General features: G+C 39.5%; 3 protein-coding genes across 4 annotated transcripts in view; 2 read left to right on the top strand and 1 right to left on the bottom strand.

Annotated features, from left to right (window-relative positions):
- LOC103698227 overlaps window positions 1-20,016 on the top strand; it is a 29,571-nt gene extending 9,555 nt beyond the window's left edge. For both annotated transcript variants that reach the window (XM_039122175.1, XM_039122174.1), the window contains one exon: window positions 19,099-20,016. In XM_039122175.1, coding sequence (XP_038978103.1) covers window positions 19,099-19,572 — 474 coding nt within the window. In that variant the 3' untranslated portion in view covers window positions 19,573-20,016. The remainder of the gene's footprint in view (window positions 1-19,098) is intronic.
- LOC120108546 lies at window positions 11,004-12,642 on the bottom strand. Its single transcript, XM_039122176.1, has 2 exons — window positions 11,308-12,642; window positions 11,004-11,200 (listed from the first exon to the last, which is right to left on the bottom strand). Exons 1-2 carry the CDS (start codon window positions 11,909-11,911, stop codon window positions 11,166-11,168), a joined length of 639 nt encoding a protein of 212 aa, XP_038978104.1. The 5' UTR covers window positions 11,912-12,642; the 3' UTR covers window positions 11,004-11,165.
- A 1,693-nt stretch (window positions 20,017-21,709) lies between the features above and the next one.
- Window positions 21,710-24,146, top strand: LOC103698560 (pentatricopeptide repeat-containing protein At5g13770, chloroplastic). The gene has a single exon (XM_008780594.3). The coding sequence runs from the start codon at window positions 21,724-21,726 to the stop codon at window positions 23,566-23,568; it is 1,845 nt and encodes a 614-aa protein (XP_008778816.2). The 5' UTR covers window positions 21,710-21,723; the 3' UTR covers window positions 23,569-24,146.
- The last annotated feature ends 861 nt before the right edge of the window (window positions 24,147-25,007 follow it).

Genomic DNA, 25,007 nt, shown 5'->3' with positions numbered 1-25,007 from the left:
ATACACTAAACATGATATCAGGTCTATTTGCTGTAAGATATAATAATGATCCGATCATACCTCTATACAGCTTTTGATCTACTGACTTACCTGATTCATCTTTGTCTAGTTTGTATGATGAGCTCATGGGAGTGCCAATTGACTTGTTTCCATCCATATCAAACTTCTTTAGCATTTTCTTGATGTACTTAGCTTGATTGATAAAAATTCCTTTCTTAGATTGTTTGATTTGAAGTCCGAGGAAGTAGTTCAACTCTTCCATCATGCTCATCTCAAATTCACTCTGCATTAATTCAGCAAACTCTTCGCAAAAACGATTGTTAGTAGCACCGAAAATAATATCATCTACATAAATCTGCACTACTAACATATCTTTGTTTTTCTTTTTCAAAAACAAGGTTGTATCAACATTCCCTCTAGAAAATTCATGGTCTAATAGAAATTTGCTAAGCCTTTCATACCATGCTCTATGGGCTTGTTTTAGACCATAAAGTGCTTTATTTAATTTGTAAACATGGTTGGGGTATTGATGATTTTCAAAACCAGAAGGTTGTTCTATATAAACCTCCTCATTAATATACCCATTCAAGAAAGCACTTTTTACATCTATTTGAAATAATTTGAAATCTTTGAAACATGCAAATGCTAGTAATAGTCTAATTGCTTCAAGTCTAGCCACAGAAGCTAAGGTCTCATCAAAATCTATACCTTCTTCTTGATTATAGCCCTTTGCTACTAGTCTAGCCTTATTCCTAACCACTACTCCATTTTCATCAAGCTTATTTTTGTACACCCATTTGGTTCCAATTATTGAGTATTCAGAGGATCTTTCAACTAAGTTCCATACTTTGTTTCTTGTAAATTGGTTTGGTTCCTCTTGCATAGCATTTATCCAATTTACATCATTATCAGCTTCTTCAATGTTTTTAAGTTCTAAATGTGAAACAAATGCAAGATGATTATTTAAGTTTCTAAGAGAGGCTCTAGTTCTAACAGGTTGAGATGGATCATCTAAGATTAACTCTTTAGGGTGACTGTGAACATACCTCCAAGCCTTTGTAAGCCCATGTCAGCAATTACCTCTTGACTTGTTGAAGTCTATTCAATTGCTTCGGTTCATCCTCTTGTAAGATCATGTCATCCATCTTTTTCTCAAGTATCCCTGCATCATCATCAAAAGCTACTCTCTTGCTAGAGGAAGCATCATTAGTCTCATCAAAAACAACATGAATAGATTCTTCAATAACAAGAGTTCTTTTGTTGAAGATTCTATATGCTCTACTTGATGTAGAATATCCCAAAAAGATACCTTCATCAGATTTGGAATCAAATTTACCTAAGTTATCTTTGCCATTATTATGAATGAAGCACCTACAACCAAAAACATGAAAGTAGTTTACTTTGGGCTTTCTATCTCTCCAAAGTTTATAAGGTATTTTCTTTATAATTGGTCTCAATAGAACTCTATTTAGAATATAACATGATGTGTTAATAGCTTCACCCCAGAAATACTTTGGGAGATCACTTTCACACAACATGGTCCTAGCCATTTCCTCTAGGGTTCTATTCTTTCTTTCCACCACTCCATTTTGTTGTGGAGTCCTAGGTGCAGAAAAATTATGAGTTATCCCCTTTTTACTACAAAATTTTTCAAATAGATGATTTTCAAATTCCGTTCCATGATCACTCCTAATAGCTATAACTGAAGTATTTTTTGCGTTAGTTACTTCCTTATGGAATTTCTTAAACACTGAACATGCTTCATCTTTATGAGCTAAAAACATAACCCATATATATATAGAAAAATCATCTACTATGACAAGACCATACTTGTTTCCACCAAGGCTTGTGGTCCTAGTTGGTCTAAAAAGATCTATGTGAAGTAGCTCAAGGGGTATAGTAGTAGAGATATAATTTATAGATTTAAAAGAACTTCTAGATTGTTTGCCAAATTGACACGCTCTACAAATTTTATTTTTCTCAAATTTCAGCTTTGGCAAACCAATCACAGAATCTCTTTTAATTAATTTAAATAGTGTGTCCATGCTTGCGTGACCTAATTTACGATGCCATAACCAACTTGCCTCATTAAGCTTAGTATCATTAGCTACTAAGCAGCGGCTGTTTTTAGCAAGATCATCAAGATCTACTACATAAATATTGCCACGTCTTAGTCCTTTGAAAACTAAGCTATTATCAATTGAATTGGTTATGATGCACATAGATGGCTTAAACAAAACATCAAAACCTCTATCGCATAATTGACTAACGCTAAGTAAGTTATGCTTGAGACCATCTACAAACCGAACATTATCAACAAAGGTAGAATGTGTGATTTGTATTTTACCGATACCAATGATGTGACCTTGGTTATTGTCTCCAAAAGTCACCGCACCTCTTTTCTTAGACTCTAAGGTGAAGAATTGCTCCTTGTCACCCGTCATGTGTCTTGAGCAGCCACTATCCAAGTACCAACAATGTTTATTGAGCTTGGCTGCAAGACACTCTTACACAAGAAAATCATACAGTCTTAGGTACCCAAGTTTTCTTGGGTCCTTCAAGGTTAGTTATGTTAGTTCCTTTTGGAACCCAAACCTTTTTAATTTTTCTTTTAGCTTTTGTTTTTCTATAGTTGCACATATTAGCTTTATGTCCTACTCTATCACAACAAAAAGAGGTTACATCTTTAGCTTTACTTTTACCGGCTTTTACAAAGAAGTTTTTAAGAAATTTTTGCTTGTTATTAGGCTTATATCCTAACCCGGCTCTATTAAACACAGCTCTTTGACTATTAAGGATCATTTCTAGTTTTTCAGAGCTATAAGTAAATTTCTCAACAATGGGTTTATATTTTTCAAGTTCTTTAGTTAATTTCAAGTTTTCTTCACTCAATGATTTAACATTAGTAATTGAATTATCTTTTAAAGTATGATTACTATTTTTAAGTTCTGAAATTTTCTTAGTTAGTCTTCTTTATCTTTAATTAAGGAATCAGTTTTTTGAGTTAGCAATTGGTTGCTTGTTTTAAGTTCTAAGTTTTCTTTGACAATAGAGTCCTTATCCTTAATCAATTTATCATTTTTATGAATGTAAGATTGATTAGTTAGCTTCAATTCTTTGTTTTTAAAGTTTATTGTCCTATATTCATCTATTAGTTCATTAAAGGCATCATATAGTTCTTTAAAGGTAAAATCTAAATGAGTTTCAGATATTACCTCATTTTCGTTTGCCATAAAGCAGAAATTGGCCTTCTCCTTTTGTTCCTCTTCCGATGATGATGATGACTTATCGGAGTCAGTCCAGGTGGTGATAAGGGCCTTTTTCTTCTTATACTTGTTGCCCTTTTTCAGCAAGGGGCAGTCGACTCTAAAATGACCCGGCTTCTTGCATTCGTAGCATCCGATTCCCTCACTTTCACTTTTCTTACCTTTATCCTTGTTGAAGGAACTCGAGGGAACTCTCTACTTATGGAAGGGCTTCTTTCTATTGATGAATCTTCTGAATTTTCGCACAAGAAGAGCTTCTTCTTCATCTTACTCATTATCTTCTTCTTCACTGCTGCTACTGCTAGATAGATCTTTGTTAGAAGAAGTAGACTTGAGGGCAATTACCTTTTTCTTATGGAGGATTCTTCTTCGCTGTGTTGTTTCATTGTGAGCTCATGTGTCATAAGAGATCCAAGAAGCTCCTCGAGTGGCAGCTTGTTCAAGTCTTTTGCTTCTTAGATTGCCGTGACCTTGGCTTCCCATGACCTTGGTAAAGAGCGAAGAATTTTCCTGACAAGATCACTGTTAGTGTAATTTTTGCCAAGGCTTTTTAAGCCGTTGACAATATCAGTAAATCTGGTGAACATGCAAGAGATGGTTTCATTAGATTCCATTTTAAATAGTTCATATTTATGGATTAGCATGTTAATTTTAGATTCTTTGACTTGATTTGTGCCCTCGTGGGTCACTTCAAGTCTATCCCAAATCTCTTTTGCAGAATTACAAGTAGAGATTCTATTGAATTCATTAGGGTCCAAGGCACAATAGAGAACATTCATTGCTTTGGCATTTAGTTGTGCCTTCCTTCTATCGTTATCATCCCAATCTTTTTCAAGTTTGGGTATAGCAATGTTATCAACATAGATAGAAGGAACATATGGTCCATTAACTATGATGCTCCAAACATCATAATCTTGAGCTTGGATAAATATCCTCATTCTAGCCTTCCAATAGGTATAGTTAGCTCCGTTTAACAATGGAGGCCTATTGGTGGATTGCCCCTCACTAAGGAAAGATCCAAAACGGGTTGTCATTTTAATCTTTTACTCTTTTTAAGGATTGGAATACCAATCGATATGAGAGCACCTGCTCTGATACCACTTGTTACCCAAGGAGACAACCCAAGAGGGGGGTGAATTGGGTTTTAATTAAATATTGATCAATTAAAAATAAAGTTAGTGATTAACTAAATATATTGTTAGAGAATCAGTTAGATCACTAAATGCAATGAGTAAAGAGAGTGGAGAGAGACAAGATGCAATACAAACACAGAAAGATTTATAGTGGTTCGGAGCCAACTCTTGCTCCTACGTCCACTCCCCAAGCCGTACTTAGGAGTTCACTATAATCCCTAGGATTACAGCCGGTTGTTTTACAACCTCACAACCTAACTTCTTGTTTTCACGAGGTAACAACGAACTCGATCGGTTTTGACAGGCTCACTGACTAGAACCAAACGATTGTTTTTCCGAGGTCATAATCAAACTCGATTTTTTCCGGTACACCAACCACAACCTTACACTGTTGGTTTTATCTTTGGCTCACCAACAAACCTTACAACCCTTGATTCAATCTCCTAATTGAATCAAGTATATAAAATAAGAGTTTAAAGTTCACAGAAAGAAACTTCTAAAAAGCAAGTGTGAAACAATATAAACAAAGTTGAGTTGGAAGCCCTCAAACAGATTTTAGATGAGGAAGTGGGGGCTTCTCGATTTCTGAGTCTCCTCTTGAATGTGCCGAAGGATGGAGGACAGTAGTAGAGCCTTGAATGCGAAGGAAACACTTTTTTTCTTGAATGCGAAGGAAGCACTTTTTTGGTTGAGTTGAATGCACTTCTTCCTTCTTTTTTTTGGATTCACTCTTTGGAAGCCCTTGGTGGTTGAAATGCTTTAATGCTCAAATGGATTAGCTCTCTTGTTGTCTATTACTGTTCACTCAGGCTATTTAAATGGTTCCTTTCGAAAACTAGCCGTTAGAGAGTGATTTGGAGCCGTTCTATCCCGTCTGCACATCCTGACAATGTATTCGTTGGGATCGGAGTCGACTCGTGCGATATGGAGTCGACTCGGCTGTTACTGGAGTCGACTCGGCTATTACTGAAGTCGACTCGCGCTTTACTGGAGACGACTCGCCCGCTGTTCCAGATTTGAATTAAAGTGCATGCCTCGTCCTGGGGTCGACTCGGACCAAACTGGAGTCGACTCGCCAACAGCTGGAGACGATTCGGGCACATAGGGGTCGGCTCGTTCTCAGGGTTCCAGAAACTCAACTTTCTGTTTTTCTTCCTCGAGTCGACTCGGGTTTACTTGGAGTCGACTCGGCTGACTTAGAGAGGCGACTCGAGATCTTCAGGAGACGTCTCGTTCTCAGAGAACGTAAAAACTGATTCTCTGTTTTTTGAACTGATCTGCCTCGGAGTCGACTCGGGCCTTGTTGGAGTCGACTCGGCTAACTTGGGGGTCGACTCTGAAACACTTAGAGTCGACTCGTTCACAGGGTCTCCGAAACTGAGTCTCTGCCTTTCAGACTGTTTTCCTCTGGGAGTCGACTCGGACAAACTCGGAGTCGACTCGCCAAGCGTCGGAGTCGACTCGCAACCTTCTGGAGTCGACTCGGTAACAGGATCTAAAATCCATTGTTTTGTCTTTCTGTCTGTTATCCTTTGGAGTCGACCCGCCAAGCATCGGAGTCGACTCGCAACCTTTTGGAGTCGACTTGTTAACAGGGTCCAAAAATCATCGTTCTGTCTTTCTGTCTGTTCTCAGTCGGAGTCGACTCGGAGAGTCCCGTAGTCGACTCGAGCTTGTGCCAGAAACTCAAAGTGTGCAGGAGTCGACTCGCAAGATTCAGGAGTCGACTCGTGATTTAGACTTTGGTTCAAATAGAGTTCAATACTTAATCAAAATATCTTGAACCAAAGCCCGAGGTACTTAGGCAGAAATTCACAAAGATTTACCTGAAACACTAGATTGAATTCATTAGAACAACATAAAACATACTCAAATGCTTTGAGCTCATCAAAATCAATTAGGGGTTTACTCAATCACTCCACAATTTTCTTTTTTTATTTTTGGGGTGGGGGGAGGGGGCTCAGTTTTGATTCTGCCTAAATAAATTGAATTTGTTTTTGGATGAAACATCAATCCTTGGTTTGAGAACTAGAATAAATTTCTATTAGGAATGATAGCCAGTGTAGAAGAATTGATCTCAATAACAGATGACTGCTTTTGTTTTCTGAATTCATTTCTTATGTCAAATGATAAGCATGAATTATGTTCAGGTATGTCCTATGATATGATAGCTTTAAGATATCTGGAATTTCAGAGAGTTAAACTTTTCAAAATGTTAGATAATTTTGGGGCTTTTGAAAGATATTTTGATGAAGAAGAAAAATATAGCCTACAAGGAGTAGATTGAGCCCCCCTTGGTCCCTAGAAAGATCTGTTTTGTGAGTTCTGTACTGGAATCTTATCAATAGTTGAACGAGCTACATTCAATTGTTGTCTTGGTAGTTGGTGTTTGTTGTGATACTAATCTTCATTATTAGTCTCATATTAGTAGTACAACTACATAATATGTACTTGATAATAGGTTTTTCATCAGACAATTGAATAATTCATTGAACCATAACAAAATCTATTCTTTTTAGCTTTTCTGTCATGAGTTCAAATGGCCCTTGGATTGCTTCTCCACGGAAAGACAGCGACCTCGAGGCATGAGTGTTGTGGCAAGATCAGTACCAAGATCTGTGATACCATTGGTGTTTCGAAAGATGATATGGGTAAGGGTTTTTTAAATGGTGTCAAAGAGAGTTTTCCTACAAGGAATAAAGATTGAACCCGGCCTATTGGCCCTAAGTTTGCAGCTCTTGAATGTTGGAGACAATGGAGACATCCGAATGTGCTGTACTGTAGAATTTGGAGCAAGTCCCAAGGAGTTCGGAAAGAGAAGTCACTTTAATATATCACCCTTTTTCAAGAATAAGGAATAACATTTTTCTTGGGTTTTGAGGCAAATTTGGATGCTGTTGAGCAAAGTATGCTGTATAGGCTCGAATCAGGTGGTGCGGAGCGTATCGTACCGGTTCGTTACCGGTATTTGCAGCTCTTGAATATTGGAGACTGGAGACATCCGAATGTGCTGTACTGTTGAATTTGAAGCAAGTCCCAAGGAGTTCGGAAAGAGAAGTTACTTTAATATATCACCCTTTGCCAAGAATAAGGAATAACATTTTTCTTGGGTTTTGAGGAAAATATGGATGCTGTTGAGCAAAGTATGCTGTACCGGCCCGAATCAGGTGGTATGGAGCGTACCGTACTGGTTCGGTACCAGTATTCGGTACGGTGAATACCCTACCGGTTCGGTACCGGTATCCGATACAGGTGGCGTACCGATACTCGGTATGCCAAAAGAATTTCATACTATACTGACACTATGCTTGTGTGGCACCGGTGTGGAGTCCGGTACCGAGACAGCAAACGTCGCTGTTAAATCTATAGAGGTAGGATCCACTAGGAGAATGCCAAATGAAGTCAGGTCTTTGAAGCACAGAAATAGAGAGTAGACACCTCTCTTCCAACCATTAAAAAGCTATGGAAAACTCTTTGTGATGATAGGCAATCTCAATGATAAGAAGGGAAAAAAAGATAATGGTCTAACAATATACTGCAAAATATAATAAAAGTTTGGATGTATGTATGTATTAGCTTATATTAGCTTCTGTTTTTTCTTCAAATTATCTTAATAACTGAAGTTTTGACTGAGACATCGAAACTCAGATGAAAATAACTCTAAGTACTAAACCGAAAACTCGACAAGCCTGAATTGAATCCAAGAACAGCATTGAATTTTGAACTTTGGCTACAATGGTGTTCCTTATATTAGTAGACCAGTGCTTCAATAGTTGCCCTAGGCAGATGCCAAGGCGGTGGCCCTAGGTGGCATCACATAATTGTCATCTTAGTGTTCTATAACATGCTTGAGCATAAAGGATGAAAATGATTTCTGAATTTGTGCATGATGTCAGTGAGTTGGTACTTCTTGCTGGCATCTTTGTTAATGTGTTGTGTTTCAGTTTGGGGATTATGACTATCTTTTAAGCTTTCTCTTTGTTATTGCTGTCATATTTGCCTTACTTGGTGCCTGACTAGCTGCTTGCTGAGTATGGGTTGGGCAGTCTTGTGATGGCCGGCTTACCACATACAGTCTCCTTAAACATTATTAAAATCTTGGCTGTGATATATTATGTTGGCAATTTCCAGTTTGCTAGGTGAATGAAAAGGTGGTGGCCCTGGGTGGCATCACATAATTGTCATCTTAGTGTTCTATAACATGCTTGAGCCTAAAGGATGAAATTGATTTCTGAATTTGTGCATGATGTCAGTGAGTTGGTACTTCTTGCTGGCATCTTTGTTAATGTGTTGTGTTTCAGTTTGGGGATTATGACTATCTGTTTAGCTTTCTCTTTGTTATTGCTGTCATATTTGCCTCACTTGGTGCCTGACTAGGTGCTTGCTTAGTATGGGTTGGGCAGTCTTGTGATGGCTGGCTTACCACCTACAGTCTCCATAAACATTACTAAAATCTTGGCTGGGACATATTATGTTGGCAATTTCCAGTTTGCTAGGTGAATGAAAAGACCACCGTTGTTCACAAGATGTTCTGAATGCATTTTTTATCCAAAAAAGCATAAAATGCCAGCTACAATGCTTATTTTGACAAAGGCCCATACAAAAACTGCATCACATGATGATCATCAGAAAAATATAAAGACTATATATAAAATTGCTTAGGAAAGTTGATTTCTAAAAAACAAAAATTGACATTTTTGTGCCACAAAAACATATTCTCCTTCATAAACATTGTTCAAGTAGGCACTGAACAAGGGAGTAGTATGAGGTGTTGCCAAATTGTAATCGGAATTGTTTTTGAAGCAGTTAAACCATAGAGGTCTTGTATCTATGCTTGATTTATTCAACTTCCTCTGGATACAGCATATTCTGCTTTTGATCAAGCCATCAAGGCCTTTGACAGCAAGAAGAATAGTTGATAAATGAACAAAAAGGAGAGAAAGTCCCATCATTTCTTGGTAGTTAAGAGCTTGGGAGGATAGTAGTTGAAGATTAGTTGTATTATATCTTAGTGGACATCGTCTAATATATTGGAATAATCCATTGGTTACAAGAAAATTCTCAGCTTTTTCCTAGCAGGGTGTAAGTCTCAGTCTACCATGCTATTGGCCCTTTTGTAGAGCCAATCACAAATTCTTGCTAACATGGTTCTATAGATAAGCACTTTGGATAAAGTTGGTTCTTATATAATTCTCTAGTTAATATCTTAAAATATTTTGCATCATGTCATATTCCCTTTGTAACTTCTATCTATTTCAAATTTTATTTCATTTACAAAATTTCATGCACTTTAAATGTAATGAAGTTAATTTTTTATATATTTTGTCATTTGAGAGATTTGGGCCCAAATAAGCCAGATTGGTTGTCTTTTGTTTAGTAGTGGGCTTCGAGTGAAGCTTCATTGTGTTTAAAAGGTGTGTTTGCAATATGAAGCCATGCTTAGCACAGAATTCAACAAAATCCCATCTTTGTCTCCTTTTTACCTCCCTTTTACATGCAAATCAGAAGAGTTTTTTCTTTTTTTTTTTGGCTTGGCTTCTAAGCTTTGCCTATTTCTTTCTTTCTTCTAGGACAAATTTGAAACAATAAGCTTGATCCTTTTAGACAAAGTGTCATTTAATAGCTTGATGCAGGAACAAAGTATTCAGTTTCATCCTTGTCATTAACCCTCTGATCTTAATTTGCTAGTTTATTCATCAGATTGTCCTTTTAAGCTATTTGGGCAGAAGTATTAAATTCTCTCAACATACGGTATTATGCCCACACACTTAGAGCCTTGTGAGTAGATTGGAAGAAACAAAATAATCTGAAGGTCATTAACCTGGTTTTCCAAGTATTAGTGGCAGCATATTATGTTCCTTCTGGAAACAAAGAAACTCCTGAATTTTCTATAATCGGATACAATCAGAAAATCAGGTGTTCCCAACAAGCTTTAAGTTGTTCAATGATTGGTCCATCCTCTGCTCTCTCAGACAACTTCCTCTTGTTTCTAAGTTATGGAACCTCATTGGGGATGTAAATTGTTAATATTGTGTGCTTTTCCTTATCTTCTATGCTCTATTTTTTCGATTGTAATTTCTCTTCTCACTAATAAATTTGTGTGGGTTTTGTTGGGTTTTGACCCACATGACCACAACGTGGTCAGTTACAGAATGAATCCCGTAACTGACTCCTAGAGAAGTGGAAACTCCCTTAATCCTTGATGGAAGGATAAGGCTTATGGGTCTCACCCTCTGCCTATTGATCGATATAGAACCAGCCATCGGGGTGTGTCATTAACGTAGGGCCAAGAGGGAGATACTAAGAAGGACTTGATCATTCATCAGATTGCTTATGGATCCAGGTATGCTTCCTTTCATTATTGGTTCATGATCCTCTTTATAGATGTTCCTACATGTGGTATCAGAGCCTGGTTCATCCTAGAACCAGATCACAGTGAAAGGGTAGATCACAGGGACAAGGCAATGATCGTTTTGGCCAGCATAGAGGCGATCTGATCATCGCCATGTTGACCGGCCGTCACTGGGATGCCGGGATACTGTGCCGAGAGTCGACCATTGCGTTGTCCCTGGATGGCTTTGGCACCATAGAGGCGATCTCATCACCTTCAACATCAAGTTTAGAAACAGAAATTAAATTTCTAGAAATAGAAGGAACATAAAGAGTCTGAAGCAAATCTAAATGACAACCAGTATTTAAAAGCAAACGATAGGTTCCAACTGCTGTTACAGGAACTCTAACCCCATTCCCCAAAACGATAAAACTCTCATTTGGATCTTGCATCTGGGTTGTAAGGAATCCCTGCATCGTATTTGAAACATGAACATTAGAACCTGAGTCAAACCACCAAGTATTAGAAGGAACTTCAGTAAGGTTTGATTCAAAACATACATAAGCCAAAGGCTTACCTTTCTTTTCAAACCATGCCTTGCGTTTATGGCAGTCCTTCTGACAGTGTCCCAATTTCTTGCAAAAATGGCATCTATCTTTGTTTTGTTTCTTCTTATGAACCTCGGTATCATGATGAGGCTCTTTACCCTTGGATGGTCCACTCTTCATGCCCTTTCTTGGCTTCTTCCATTTCTTCTTGGCTCCATGACTTACAAGATTGACAGAATGATATCCTTGTTGCTTAAGTCTTGTCTCCTCTTGAACAAGCATACTGGTCAATTCATTCACATTCCACTTATCCTTAATAGTGTTATAGTGAATTTGAAATGATCCAAATTGAGGAGGCAAGGAGTTCAAAATAAATTGAACTAAAAAGGATTCATTCACATCCATCCCAAGAGCCTTCAGCTTAGCAGCTATATTTGTCATTTCAAGGATATGCTCATGCATCCCACAAGTACCATCAAATTTCATGGTGGTAAGTTTAGCCATTAATGTCCCAGCTAGAGACTTATCAGCAGATCGGAAACGTTCTTCCACAGTTTTCAATAATGCTTGAGCACTGTCACATTCAGGAAGCGTTGACTTGATATTGTTCGCTATACTCATCCGCATAAACATAATGCTCAATCTGTTCGATCTTTTCCAAGTCTTATAAAAAGACCTTTCTTCCGAGCTGCTCAAATCAGTAATGTCAGCCGGTTTCTCAGATCGGAGTGCTAAATCAAGATCCAGAACACCTAGGTGAAACTGGACTTGTTCATTCCACTCTGAGAAATTAGATCCATTAAAGATCGTAACAGATGAAGCTTGCGAATGAAGCGAAACAGGAATAGATACTGCAATAAGAAAATTAACAATAAGAAAATGCTTACAACATTAACACTTTGAGTTAGCAATAATGATGAATAACATAAACAGTATTACCATAATACACCTTTGGGTTGTAATTATGAAACACTAAATTACTATTATGGTGATTCCCAATTCACCTAGGAATAATTAATGATATAGGTCCAAAATTCAAATAGGTCTGTTGCCTTTGAGCATCCAATACCTATTAAATCAAGGATACTCATTAATTATCCTAACTCAGCAAATCAATCATTTGAAAGTGGTGCACCTTTGGGTCAATCCATAATATCTCATGATTGAAAAACTGTAAGTCATAATTTGCAAAGTCATTATCTTAATACCTGGGATTAGAGTATTTGATGACTTGATGTCTATTAAACATTCTAGTTGGGTTACTTTGGCAACTACCAAACTATTTCATAATATAGACATCAAATTAAAATAATGACATTGCACATAATTGACAATTCATAATATGACAAATTAAAATAAAACATATATTTAATATTTTTCTAATCTACACAATTAATACATGTGTCATATCATGCTATCAAGTATACAAAAAATGTAGAATAAAAGACAGAAAATTTTATCACATTACCCTACAAGGACCTCTGCATAAATAATATATTCTACAGGGACTACATTAACATATTTTGTTTCTTATAGCCCTGGAAGGATGTCTGCATAAATAAAATATTTTACAGGGTCTTAACAGAAACAATTTCATCTTTTAACAGCCCTCTAAGGATTTCAGTATAAATAAAATATTTAACAGGGACTTAATAGAAACATTTTTATCTTTTAACAGCCCTCTAAGACTTCAGTATAAATAGAATGTTTCACAGGGACTTAACAGAAACATTTTCATTCCTTTTAACATCCTGGAAGGGCTGTATGCATAAATAAAATGTTCCATAGGGGCTTAACTGAAAATTCCTCTTTTACTGGCCAAACGAATTCGGGTTTCGGATCGAAACCCAAAATACCGAACCCGTTATGCCCGTTATGCCCGTTATGCCCTTTTTTTTTAGATGCAGACGGGTTACCAATTACGGGTTCGGGTCGAAACCCAAAACCCGGACCCGTTATGAATATAAATTAATAATATATATATATTTTTTTTTTAAAGAACTGAAGACGGGTCGGGTCCCGACCCGTCTTCCTCCTCTTTTAGCGGCGGGCTAGGGTTCCGCCGAACCCAGCCCGCCAGCCTCCGATCTCCGGGGCGGTGAGCGCGCCGCCTCCCTCCGGTGGACTCGCCGCCCGGAGGCGAGCCCACCGGCGGTCGCACGCCAGCAGGGGCAACGCCGGCGGGCTAGGGTTCCGCCGAACCCAGCCCGTCGGCCCTTAGGAGAGGCGGGCGGCGATCATGCCGCCGGACGAAGTGCCGCCCGACGGCGCCACCGGGATGGGCCCGACGCCGGACGAAACGCCGCCCGATGGCGTCACCCGCAGGAATACGCCGACCGACGGCGATCATCCGGTGAGTTTTATCTTCCGACCCGTCCCTTTTTTTTTTTTTTTTTAGGAGTGGGAGGGAGACCATGGCCGGCGTCTACGCCGGATCCTCTTATGGCTCACGGCGACATATGCCGGCCAGATCCGGCGTCAGCAGGGTCAAAGCACCAGTGTTGGCTGCCCCCTCCTTTATCAAAGGGCCAGAAGGTGATGAGATCGCCTCTATGGTGCCAAAGCCATCCAGGGACAACGCAATGGTCGACTCTCGGCACAGTATCCCGACATCCCAGTGACGGCCAGTCAACATGGCGATGATCAGATCGCCTCTATGCTGGCCAAAACGATCATTGCCTTGTCCCTGTGATCTACCCTTTCACTGTGATCTGGTTCTAGGATGAACCAGGCTCTGATACCACATGTAGGAACATCTATAAAGAGGATCATGAACCAATAATGAAAGGAAGCATACCTGGATCCATAAGCAATCTGATGAATGATCAAGTCCTTCTTAGTATCTCCCTCTTGGTCCTACGTTAATGACACACCCCGATGGCTGGTTCTATATCGATCAATAGGCAGAGGGTGAGACCCATAAGCCTTATCCTTCCATCAAGGATTAAGGGAGTTTCCACTTCTCTAGGAGTCAGTTACGGGATTCATTCTGTAACTGACCACGTTGTGGTCATGTGGGTCAAAACCCAAAGTCCTTCCCACTGAGGGGGCTGTGTTGTGGGATGGGGTTTCCAGTTTAGTCCCACATCGGCTAGAGCGGAAAGGTTCTGTGCCTTATAATGAGGAGGGCGAAGCCTTTTCCTTACGAGGGCCCTTTTGTGGGACAAAACCGTGAGGGACGCCTAAGCCTGCCCGTACGAGCTTCGCGCCTGCGGGTGGGTGTGCACCCCGTGCGAGCTTCGCGCCAGCGGGGCCCAAAGCGGACAATACCTCGTGGGGGACGCAGTCTCTTTCTGCTCGGCCGGTGTGTGGGCTGGTGTCGGGGTTCCGACCCCACATCAGATGGCGCTAGAGGAAGGGCCCCGCCCACGCACAAACCTTCCCACTGGGGGGGCTGTGTTGTGGGATGGGGTTCCCAGTTTAGTCCCACATCGGCTAATCAGCGGAAAGGTTTGTGCCTTATAATGAGGAGGCCTAAAACCTTTCCTCACGAGGCGCTTTTTATAGGACAAAACCGTGAGGGTCGCCCAAGCCCCCTGTACGAGCTCCGCGCCTGCAGGTGGGTGCGCACCCCGTGCGAGCTCCGCGCCCACGGGGCCTGCCCAGAGCGGACAATACCTCGGGAGGGACGCAGTCGCTTTCCCTGCTCGGCCGGTGTGTGGGCTGGTGCCGGGGTGAAAACCCCGCATCAGATGGCGCTAGAAGGAGGGCCTGGCCCTCCGCCTATCCAGCAAGGAGCCGACCCGGGCACAGGACCTTCCCGCTGGGGGGGCTGTGTTACGGGGGGTTCCCCGAATTTAGTCCCACATCGGCTAATTAGCGGAAAGGTCCGTGCCTTAAATGGGGGGCTCAATAACCTCTTCTCACCGAGGCGCCTTTTGAAGGGCAAACCCGTGAGGGGTGGAATGGGTGGTTCCACCCGGGGCGCCGTCAGAGCACGGACCCCCGGGAGCGGTCACGATCCCCGATCCCCAAAGCGGACAATACCTCGGTGAGGACGCGGTCACTTTCCCTGCTCGGCTGGTGTGCGGGCTGTGCTGGTGACGGGGTGCAAATCCCGCATCAGATGGCGCTAGAGGAAGGGCTTGAACCTTCGACCTTGTGGTTAAGCAAAATGATTATCAAGATTCACTTTATATAAGCCATCACACAAAGAAAGTTGCCACAAGAAGTGAAGAACTTCTTGAAATTATCCATACAGACATTTGTGGGCCTTTTGACTCCCCATCATTTGGTGGAGAGAAGTATTTTATTACCTTTATTGATGATTTTTCACGTTATGGTTATGTCTATTTGTTGCATGAAAAATCTCAGGCAGTGGATGTCCTAGAGGTATACATTACTGAGGTTGAAAGACAATTAGATAGAAAGGTGAAAATTGTCAGGTCTGATAGAGGTGGTGAATATTATGGTAGGTATGATGAAACAGGACAACACCCTGGCCCATTTGCTAAACTCTTAGAAAAGCATGGCATACGTGCTCAATACACTATGCCGGGAACGCCACAGCAGAATGGAGTAGCTGAAAGGCGTAATCGTACACTTATGGATATGGTTAGGAGTATGTTAAGTAATTTTCCGTTACCCATATCGTTGTGGATGGAAGCCCTTAAGACCGCTGTATACATATTAAACCGGATTCCTAGTAAGGCAGTTCCAAAAACTCCTTTTGAGTTATGGACAGGAAGGAAACCGAGTTTAAGACACCTGCATGTTTGGGGTTGTCCAGCGGAGGCCAGAATTTATAATCCACATGAAAAGAAATTGGATTTTAGAACGATTAGTGGATACTTTATAGGTTATCCCGAAAAATCCAAAGGGTATAGGATTTACTGTCCTAACCATAGTACGAGAATTATAGAGACCGGTAATGTCAAATTCATTGAGAATGGTGAAACCAGTGGGAGTGATAAACCACAAAATGTGAAAATTCAAGAAGTTAGGGTGCAAGTCCCTTTACCCATGACTTCTAAGAAAATTGTTGTTCCTACAATTGTCACACAGTTTAATAACAATGAACAACAAATTAATGATCAAACACTCCATAACGAAGTTATCACCACTGAACAAGTTGTAGAAGAACCACAAGGGATGACATTAAGGAGATCTCAAAGAGAAAGGAGATCTGCCATTTCAAATGATTATATGGTTTATCTACAAGAATTTGATTTTGATATAGGGACAAGAAAAGATCCGGTTTCTTTTAAACAAGCCATAGAAAGTGTTGATTCTACTAAATGGATTGATGCCATGAAAGATGAGTTGAAATCAATGGATCAGAATGAAGTCTGGGATGTTGTTGATTTGCCCGAAGGTTGTAAAACAGTTGGGTGTAAGTGGGTCTTTAAGACCAAGCTCGACTCAAAGGGTAATGTTGAACGACATAAAGCCAGACTGGTGGCCAAAGGTTTCACTCAGAAAGGAGGCATTGATTATAAAGAGACCTTTTCTCCTGTATCTAAAAAGGACTCATTTAGAATCATTATGGCTTTGGTTGCACATTATGATTTAGAGTTGCACCAAATGGATGTAAAAACTGCTTTTCTGAATGGGAGTTTAGATGAAGAAGTCTATATGGACCAGCCCGAAGGTTTTCCATTAAAGGGAAAAGAACACATGGTTTGCAAATTAAAGAAGTCAATATATGGTCTTAAACAAGCTTCCCGACAATGGTATCGCAAGTTCAATGATACCATCATTTCCTTCGTTTTTAAGGAAAACACTGTTGATCGGTGTATATACCTGAAGGTCAGTGGGAGCAAGTTTATCTTTTTGGTCCTATATGTTGATGACATATTGCTTGCCAGTAGTGATCTTGGCTTATTGTATGAAACTAAGGTTTTTCTCTCAAAGAACTTTGAAATGAAAGATATGAATGAGGCAACCTACGTGATAGGCATTGAAATATTTCGTGATCGATCACGTGGATTGTTAGGGTTGTCTCAAAAGGCATATATAGACAGAGTTCTAGAGAGATTTGGTATGGAGAATTGTTCAGCCAGTGTTGTTCCAATTCAGAAAGGGGATAAATTTAGTCTCATGCAATGCCCACAGAATGAATTGGAACGTAAGCAGATGGAAAATATACCTTATGCTTCTGCAGTTGGTAGCTTGATGTACGCTCAGACCTGTACCAGACCGGACATCAGTTTTGCAGTTGGAATGCTAGGCAGATACCAAAGTAATCCAGGGATGGATCACTGGAAAGCTGCAAAGAAGGTGATGAGATACTTGCAAGGAACAAAGAATTACATGCTTACATATAGAAAGTCAGATAGCCTTGAGGTGATTGGCTATTCGGATTCAGACTTTGCTGGATGTGTGGATAGTAGAAAGTCAACGTTTGGCTATTTGTTCCTATTATCTGGAGGAGCAATCTCATGGAAAAGTGCCAAACAGACAAGCACTGCTTCGTCCACCATGGAAGCAGAATTTGTGGCATGCTTTGAGGCCACGGTTCATAGTTTGTGGCTGCGTAACTTCATCTCGGGACTTGGGATTGTCGACTCTATTGCCAGGCCGCTGAGAATCTTTTGTGACAATACTGCAGCCGTCCATTTCTCCAAAAACGACAAATATTCTAATGGTGCCAAGCACATTGAGCTTAAATATTTTGTTGTCAAGGAGGAAGTTCAGAAACAAAATGTGTCTATAGAAAATATGAGGACAGAGCTCATGATTGCAGATCCTTTGACGAAAGGTTTACAACCGAAGACTTTTAAAGAGCATGTTGAAAGAATGGGTCTTAGTTGTAATCCATGATATTAGTTGAGGATTGTATTATGTTTATTTCTTTGACACTTAGATATAATTGATTATGTTTCTGATTTTCCTGTTCTTCAAATATATGTACATGTATGGTTTTGAATGTATGATTACAGGAATTGTCTCTGACAAAGACATAATGTTCTTCTCATTTATGGACTGTGGTTAAATAATTTGCTAGTGTTGTAGTACTTGGAAGGAACTATGTCATTATGTTGATGTGGAACCGCCTTGACTCGCATTAGTAAGTTGTTTAATTATGGTATTATGATGACCCAACTGACTGTGGATTAGAATGATGCGCGCCTAATGTTTATATCATTCTAACTAAAGTATGGTCATATGGGCCAAGTGGGAGAATGTTGGGTTTTGACCCACATGACCACAACGTGGTCAGTTACAGAATGAATCCCGTAACTGACTCCTAGAGAAGTGGAAACTCCCTTAATCCTTGATGGAAGGATAAGGCTTATGGGTCTCACCCTCTGCCTATTGATCGATATAGAACCAGCCATCGGGGTGTGTCATTAACGTAGGGCCAAGAGGGAGATACTAAGAAGGACTTGATCATTCATCAGATTGCTTATGGATCCAGGTATGCTTCCTTTCATTATTGGTTCATGATCCTCTTTATAGATGTTCCTACAGGTTTGCCTCCAATAAAAAAAGGAGCAGCCTGATATTACATTGTTATTTATATCTTCTATTCTGATACACAAATATATTACTGAAGTGAGCAGTTTAAAGTCTAACTGAATCTTTTCGTAACTTTTTACGCCCCAGCTAACCATTTGTCAGAATTGTTTGACCTCTTTTTGGGTTCAGTTATCCTCCAGGAGTTGAATTTTTGATGTAAATACAGTTTTTAAGTAACAATTGCAATATAATTGATTTGCTTAATTAACTTAGGAAACTTGTGTATTTGCAATAAGATAATGCCTTTTTTGGGTTAGGATCCACAAGGATTAGCTGCCTCTTATTTCTGTTATTTGGAAGTTTCCTATGCTTATTCTTATGTCTGTTTGTGAGGCTAATTCTCTTCGGTTCTGCAACAGCTGTGCACGTGGTGTGCAAGGACACTAGCAACATTGACTGCACGATCCCACTGGGAGGATAGATATGGGGTTTCTCAGCTCACAGGTTGCAACAGTGCTGTGGTCTCGACTTTGTTGTCTTGCCTGCTAGCTGTTGAGGCTTGTCTAGGGAAGAAGACCAACCCACAGCCTGCACACCTGATGGGTCCTGCAAGCATCAGGTGGGCTACAGTCAACACAGGCAGAAAAGATGGAGTGACTGCAATTACAAGTAAAAAGAGAGGTGCTGCGCTGCATGCTAAAGCTTATACCATGGCTGATGTCCTTAGAACATCGGTTTATCAAATAATTTCCACTTTCCAGGCTGATATGCAGGCAAATGCAAAAGCTTCAGTCTTGGAGAAGAATTGGATCGGTGAGGGAAAGCCTCTATATGGTGCCCGTGAGATCCTCGTACAGAAGCTGGGTCTGTTTCTGGACTTCTGTGCTGTCTGAGTTTTTGCATTTAGCCACTTTCTCTATTTGTGCCTGTAGAAATTTGAAGTGGTTTGGAGGAAAAAGGTTAATTTGCTGAGGTATTGGATTTTGTGTGTATCAAGGGGAGAGCTTGTTGTTATGAGACCTTGTGTTCAAGTATTGGTGGCTTGCATTGATGGTGACTGTAAATGGAAAAGAGCATTCTGCTGAGTAGCACTTTACAGGGTTAAATTTTCTGGGATTGGCCTGGTATTGTTAAAAGTTTACTATGAGGTGAATGCTTTTTGAGTTGTAAGCATTTCTAGTAGCACCATTGCTACCTCGAGATACAATTCCATGCATCTTTGTTTTTTTTTTATTTTTTGGGTATGGACTGTATATCAGTTAAAAATATAGTGCCAGCTTGCACTGTTACTCCAGCAGTCATTAAGTTCTGATTCCAATTGACTGGTTTATGGTTCATTATCGTGTGATGTTTCCTGATATGGTGGTCAAATGCAACTTAGAAAATTTTCTTTTATTTAGCTTGCTTCCAGACAGGAATTTTAATTCATTCGTGTTGGCTTATACTTGCCTCCACCAAAATGGGTCAAGATGATGTTAATTGGTGATTTTGTTGCCAGGATACATTTTTTATATTGTGCAATCTGGTTCAGATCTATAGATGAAGTCTCCCCTTGTTTTTCCCCCAAGGTTCTTGCGAAAGAAATTAGCATCATGGTTATTGATGCTCGTTGGTGGTGCCTTGTTCACAGAACCTGTATTGACTGTTATTTTGTTGTTAGACCCATTGGCACATGATTAGTGAAAGGATTGATTTTAGAACTTGTTTTGACATGTCTCATTCTTGATTATTTATGTGCTCAAGGACTGGAAACCAGCTGAAAGTCTTTTTTTTTTTTTTGAGGTAAACAGTATGCATTAGACATACAAAATAGGCGTAATTATCTGATTGATCAAGAAGTTTGCCCCATTAGTGTGGAGTACGTTTTGATGTGTTGTTTCTAATAATTCTTCTTTCAGGTTACCTTCAATACTATTGCAAGTTCTTATAATAGAACTCTCGCTTTCAGCCTCCTGTTAGTTTAGGTCTTGCCTCCTTTTCAAAATGGAACTCCTACGTACACTGTTGTTCTCTTCCTTATTAGATCCTTTTTAGATAATTATCAAAAATATTAGGGTTTTCACTTGTTTGAGATACCTGAAATATAGTATTTTTATTTTATAATTTAGAGAGATTTCTTAAATACTCGTTTGCGATATGTGGTGAGTAATTGAATAATTTTTAATTAATATTTGATGGATATCAATTAACAAAATCAACTCTCTTGAAAAATTGACTCCCTTTTCATGGTTTTGCGCGGAATACACCTGTTAATATTTCAGTTCAACCAAATTTTAATTTATATATTACGTTTATAATTTACTGTACAATTTATATATTACGTTTATAATTTTCTGTACAGTGTTAAAGTAGGCCTTAAGGCTGATATTTTTATATATATATATTTTTGGATTTTTTTGTATGAATACCTTCCTAAATATCGAATTTTGCATGAATACCCTTTCCAAAATTGATATTTGCATGTATACCTTCGTAAAACACTTGTTTTGCCATTTTATCCTTTTTTTTTATTTTTGTTTTTACATATGTACCCATATTATCTAACGACGTTAAAAAATTAACGTTTTCAAATTAAAATGACTAAAATATCCTTAATAGGTAGACATACAAATAGATCGCGATCCCGATAGCAGAAGAAGAAATTAAGGACAATAGCTTAATTTTAAAATTTTATTTTATTTTTAATTAATATAAATATGATTTTTTTTAATATCGTTAGAACAACCGTTATATTACGGACATTTGTACAATAACAGAGTTTTATAAGGGCATACATACAAATATCAATTTTAAAAGAATATTCATGCAAAATTCGGTTTTTAAAAAATTATTCATGCAAAAAATGCCATATTTTTCTATCTAGCGAGCGGTAGTCCACATTTGCACGAGCCCAAACGGTCGTAAATCTCAGATAATTACAGCGGTTATCATTTCTTCCACGCGTCCTCTTATAACTCGCTGGTTTGGTATGAAGAGGATAAGGGGTGTGCGTATATAAAAACGACATGTTCTCCATCTTTTCCCCGGTGCTTCGGGTAAGTTCGATGGCCATATGGAGCTCCGACTTCTCCCTGGCTTCCATCCCTTCTCGCAAATCCCTCCCCAGAACTTCTCTTTCCATCTCAACTTCTCATGGTTCATCCATCACCTTCTCCTCCAAAAGACATAGAATCCTCAATGTCAACTTCTCCAATTCTCCTTCCCATCTTCTTGAAGAGGCGGCGAATGGTGTCCCAGTTATCCAAGTCCCCTCCAATTCTCCAGCCCGACAACCGTCTCCCATCTCAGACCTTGACCTCACTAACGAATTCATCTGCGGTTTGTGCAGGGTTCCTCAAACAGAAGCTCTCGCCTTCGAATACTATCAAAAAGCCAGAGAACAACCAAAGTTTCATCCAGACCGCAGGACTTTCAATCTTTTGATCAGGATTCTGCTCAAACATAAGCAATGGGGCTCCATCTCAGCTCTAGTAGAAGATTTTGGTGTCTTCAATTTGTTTCCTGATCGATCCATGTGTACTAGATTGGTCAGTGGTTGCGTTAAAGCGAGAAGGTTCAAGCTTGCCGAGTCTTTGCTTCGAATTCTCGCAACCAGGAAGGGGACGACTGCCATCTCAACTTTTTGCTCCGCAATGCATGGTTACAACAAGCTTCATATGCACAATTGTACGGTTGCAGTGTACGATCAGGTGAGGATGGCTGGTCTTCCTCTAAACTCTGGCTGCTATCGCTGGATCATGGATGCATACCGGAAGATGGGGGACACTGAGACTGTGCTTGCCCTGTTTCTCGAGTTTGAATCGAAAAGTTGGAACTCGTTGGCTATTTCTGTTGAGATTTATTCGATCTTGTTGGATTCGTTGGGTAGAGCAGGGAGAGCTTTTGAAGCTTTTAAATACTTCAAAGAGATGGAAAAGAAGGAAATACAGCCCAATCCTTCCATCTATTCTTCACTTATTTGTTCCTTTGCAGGGACTAGAGAGGTGGAGATGGCAGAAGACCTCCTTCAAAAAGCCCGAGAGAAGGGAATGGTGAGAGACTCATCTGTCTTTATGAAGCTTGTGATGATGTATGTGGAAGTGGAGCTGGTAGAGAAGACAATTAGGATTGTGGAGGCGATGATGGAGATGGGACTCAAGGTACCAGATTGCATTTTATGTGCAGTTGTTAATGGCTTTGCTAAGAAAAGAGGACTTAAGGCTTCGGTCTGGGCATACGACCAATGCATCTTTAATGGATGTGAGCCAGGGCAAGTGACCTATGCTTCCATCATTAATGTCTATGGCCGTTTGGGGCTCTTCCAGAAGGCAGAGATGGTGTTTCTGGAGATGATGGAGAAGGGGTTCGACAAATGTGTGGTTGCCTACTCGAATATGATATCGATGTATGGGAAGGTTGGGAGGGTGAGGGATGCTATGAGGCTTTTGGCCAAGATGAAAGAGAAGGGATGTGAGCCTAATGTTTATGTTTATAATTCTCTCATAGACATGCATGGAAGACGCTTGAACCTAAGGCAGGTGGAAAAAGTTTGGAAGGAAATGAAACGAAGGAGAGTAGAACCAGATAAGATTAGCTATACAAGCATTATTAGTGCATATAACAAGGCTAGAAAATTGGATGAGTGCATTAGGTTTTATGAAGAGTTTAAGATGAATCGAGGAAAGGTTGATAGGGTTTTGGCTGGGATAATGGTCGGTGTTTTTTCGAAGGGTAGTAGGTTTGATGAGTTAGTCAAGCTGCTGCAGGACATGAAATCTGAGGGGACGGGGTTGGACGAGAGACTCTACGAGTCAGCCTTGAATGCTTTAAGAGATGCAGGGTTGCAAGTTCATATGAAGTGGTTTGAGAAGAGTTTTGGTTTGAAAAAGATAGACTTGATGGAGGAGTGAGATGAAGAGGATCGATCTGCATAATTCTTTGCATGTCATGCCTAATCTGCAAAAGGCCGTGGAGGTTTAGGCTGCCATTGGCTTTTGAGGACAACAGCTTCCTCCTCTGGATCATTTCAGACTGTAGAGCTAGAAGTCAGCTAATATGAAATCACAAGTTGAATACAAGAAGTCTATGCTTCCCATATGAACAAAATTAAAACGGTTTGGGGAGGTGGCGATCAAACACAATGATCAGTTTTTTAGTATGACGAGCAATTTGGAATTAGATTGGGTTATTCATCAATTTCTACTAGCGTTCAAGCTGGTGCTATGCGGTATAATTTCTTTGGCATGATCTAGTGCATCGAGTTGTTTAGTTTTGTCATTGGTGAAACTACCTAAGCTACCTTCAATCTCTCATTAATTGGATCCATCTTACATATTGTAATTGTGTTAATGACATGACAGAGTAAGCCATTCTTTGTAATTTGTTCTTCAGAATGTATATTTATTTGTCTATTCTTTGTACTTTATCCCTCCATTTTGATCATGTATATGTTAGGTTTACATATTAATATAGTTTCAGAATTTAAGGACCTTTTGTTTAGATTATTTATTAGTCTTTAATTTGGGTTGCTTTATGAAACTAAAGAAGTCTTAGTGTAAAGCTATCCGTGTTGTGTTTTAAAGATGCACTGATTAGAAAGCTAAAGATCCAGAACATCAGAAATTCATCAAGCAGTATTACATTCTTTTTATTTTTTCCATGCATTTCATCAATATGTCATGTATCAGCTCCCTCATAACCATCATATCATGTGAAACTTTTAGTCTTAAGCATTTGCAACTAAATGAAATCTCTCACTTGCAGACAAATTCTATCAATAAAGTCTTTTTCATATATTCGTTTGCCACACCAGCTATTTCAATTTTTTTTTCCTTTTCACCCCATAGCAGCTTCTTTATATCGTAATCTTAATCTCGAACTTTTCAATTTCAGTTTTGATTCTGCCTAAAATAAATTGGATTTCTTTTTGGATGAAACTTCAATCCTTGGTTTGAGAACTAGAATAAATTTCCATTAGCAATGATAGCCAGTGTAGAAGAATTGATCTCAATAAGAGATGACTGCTTTTGTTTTCTGGATTCATTTCTTGTGTCAAATGATAAGCATCAATTATGTTCAGGTATGTCCTATGATCTGATGGCTTTAAGATATCTGGAATTTCACAGAGTTAACCTTTTCAAAATGTTAGAGATTTTTGGGGCTTTTGAAAGATATTTTGATGAAGAAGAAAAATATAGCCTACAAGGAGTAGATTGAGACCGCCTTGGTCCCTAGAAAGATCTGTTTTGTGAGTTCTGTACTGGAATCTTATCTGTAGTTGAACGAGCTGCATTCAATTGTTGTCTTGGTAGTTGGTGTTTGTTGTGATACTAATCTTCATTATCAGTCT

The sequence above is a fragment of the Phoenix dactylifera genome, unplaced genomic scaffold (assembly GCF_009389715.1).
Source record: "Phoenix dactylifera cultivar Barhee BC4 unplaced genomic scaffold, palm_55x_up_171113_PBpolish2nd_filt_p 001388F, whole genome shotgun sequence".
Taxonomy (NCBI): Eukaryota; Viridiplantae; Streptophyta; class Magnoliopsida; order Arecales; family Arecaceae; genus Phoenix; species Phoenix dactylifera.
Note: the sequence above shows the minus strand (reverse complement) of the source record. Positions and strands in the feature narration are given on the sequence as shown.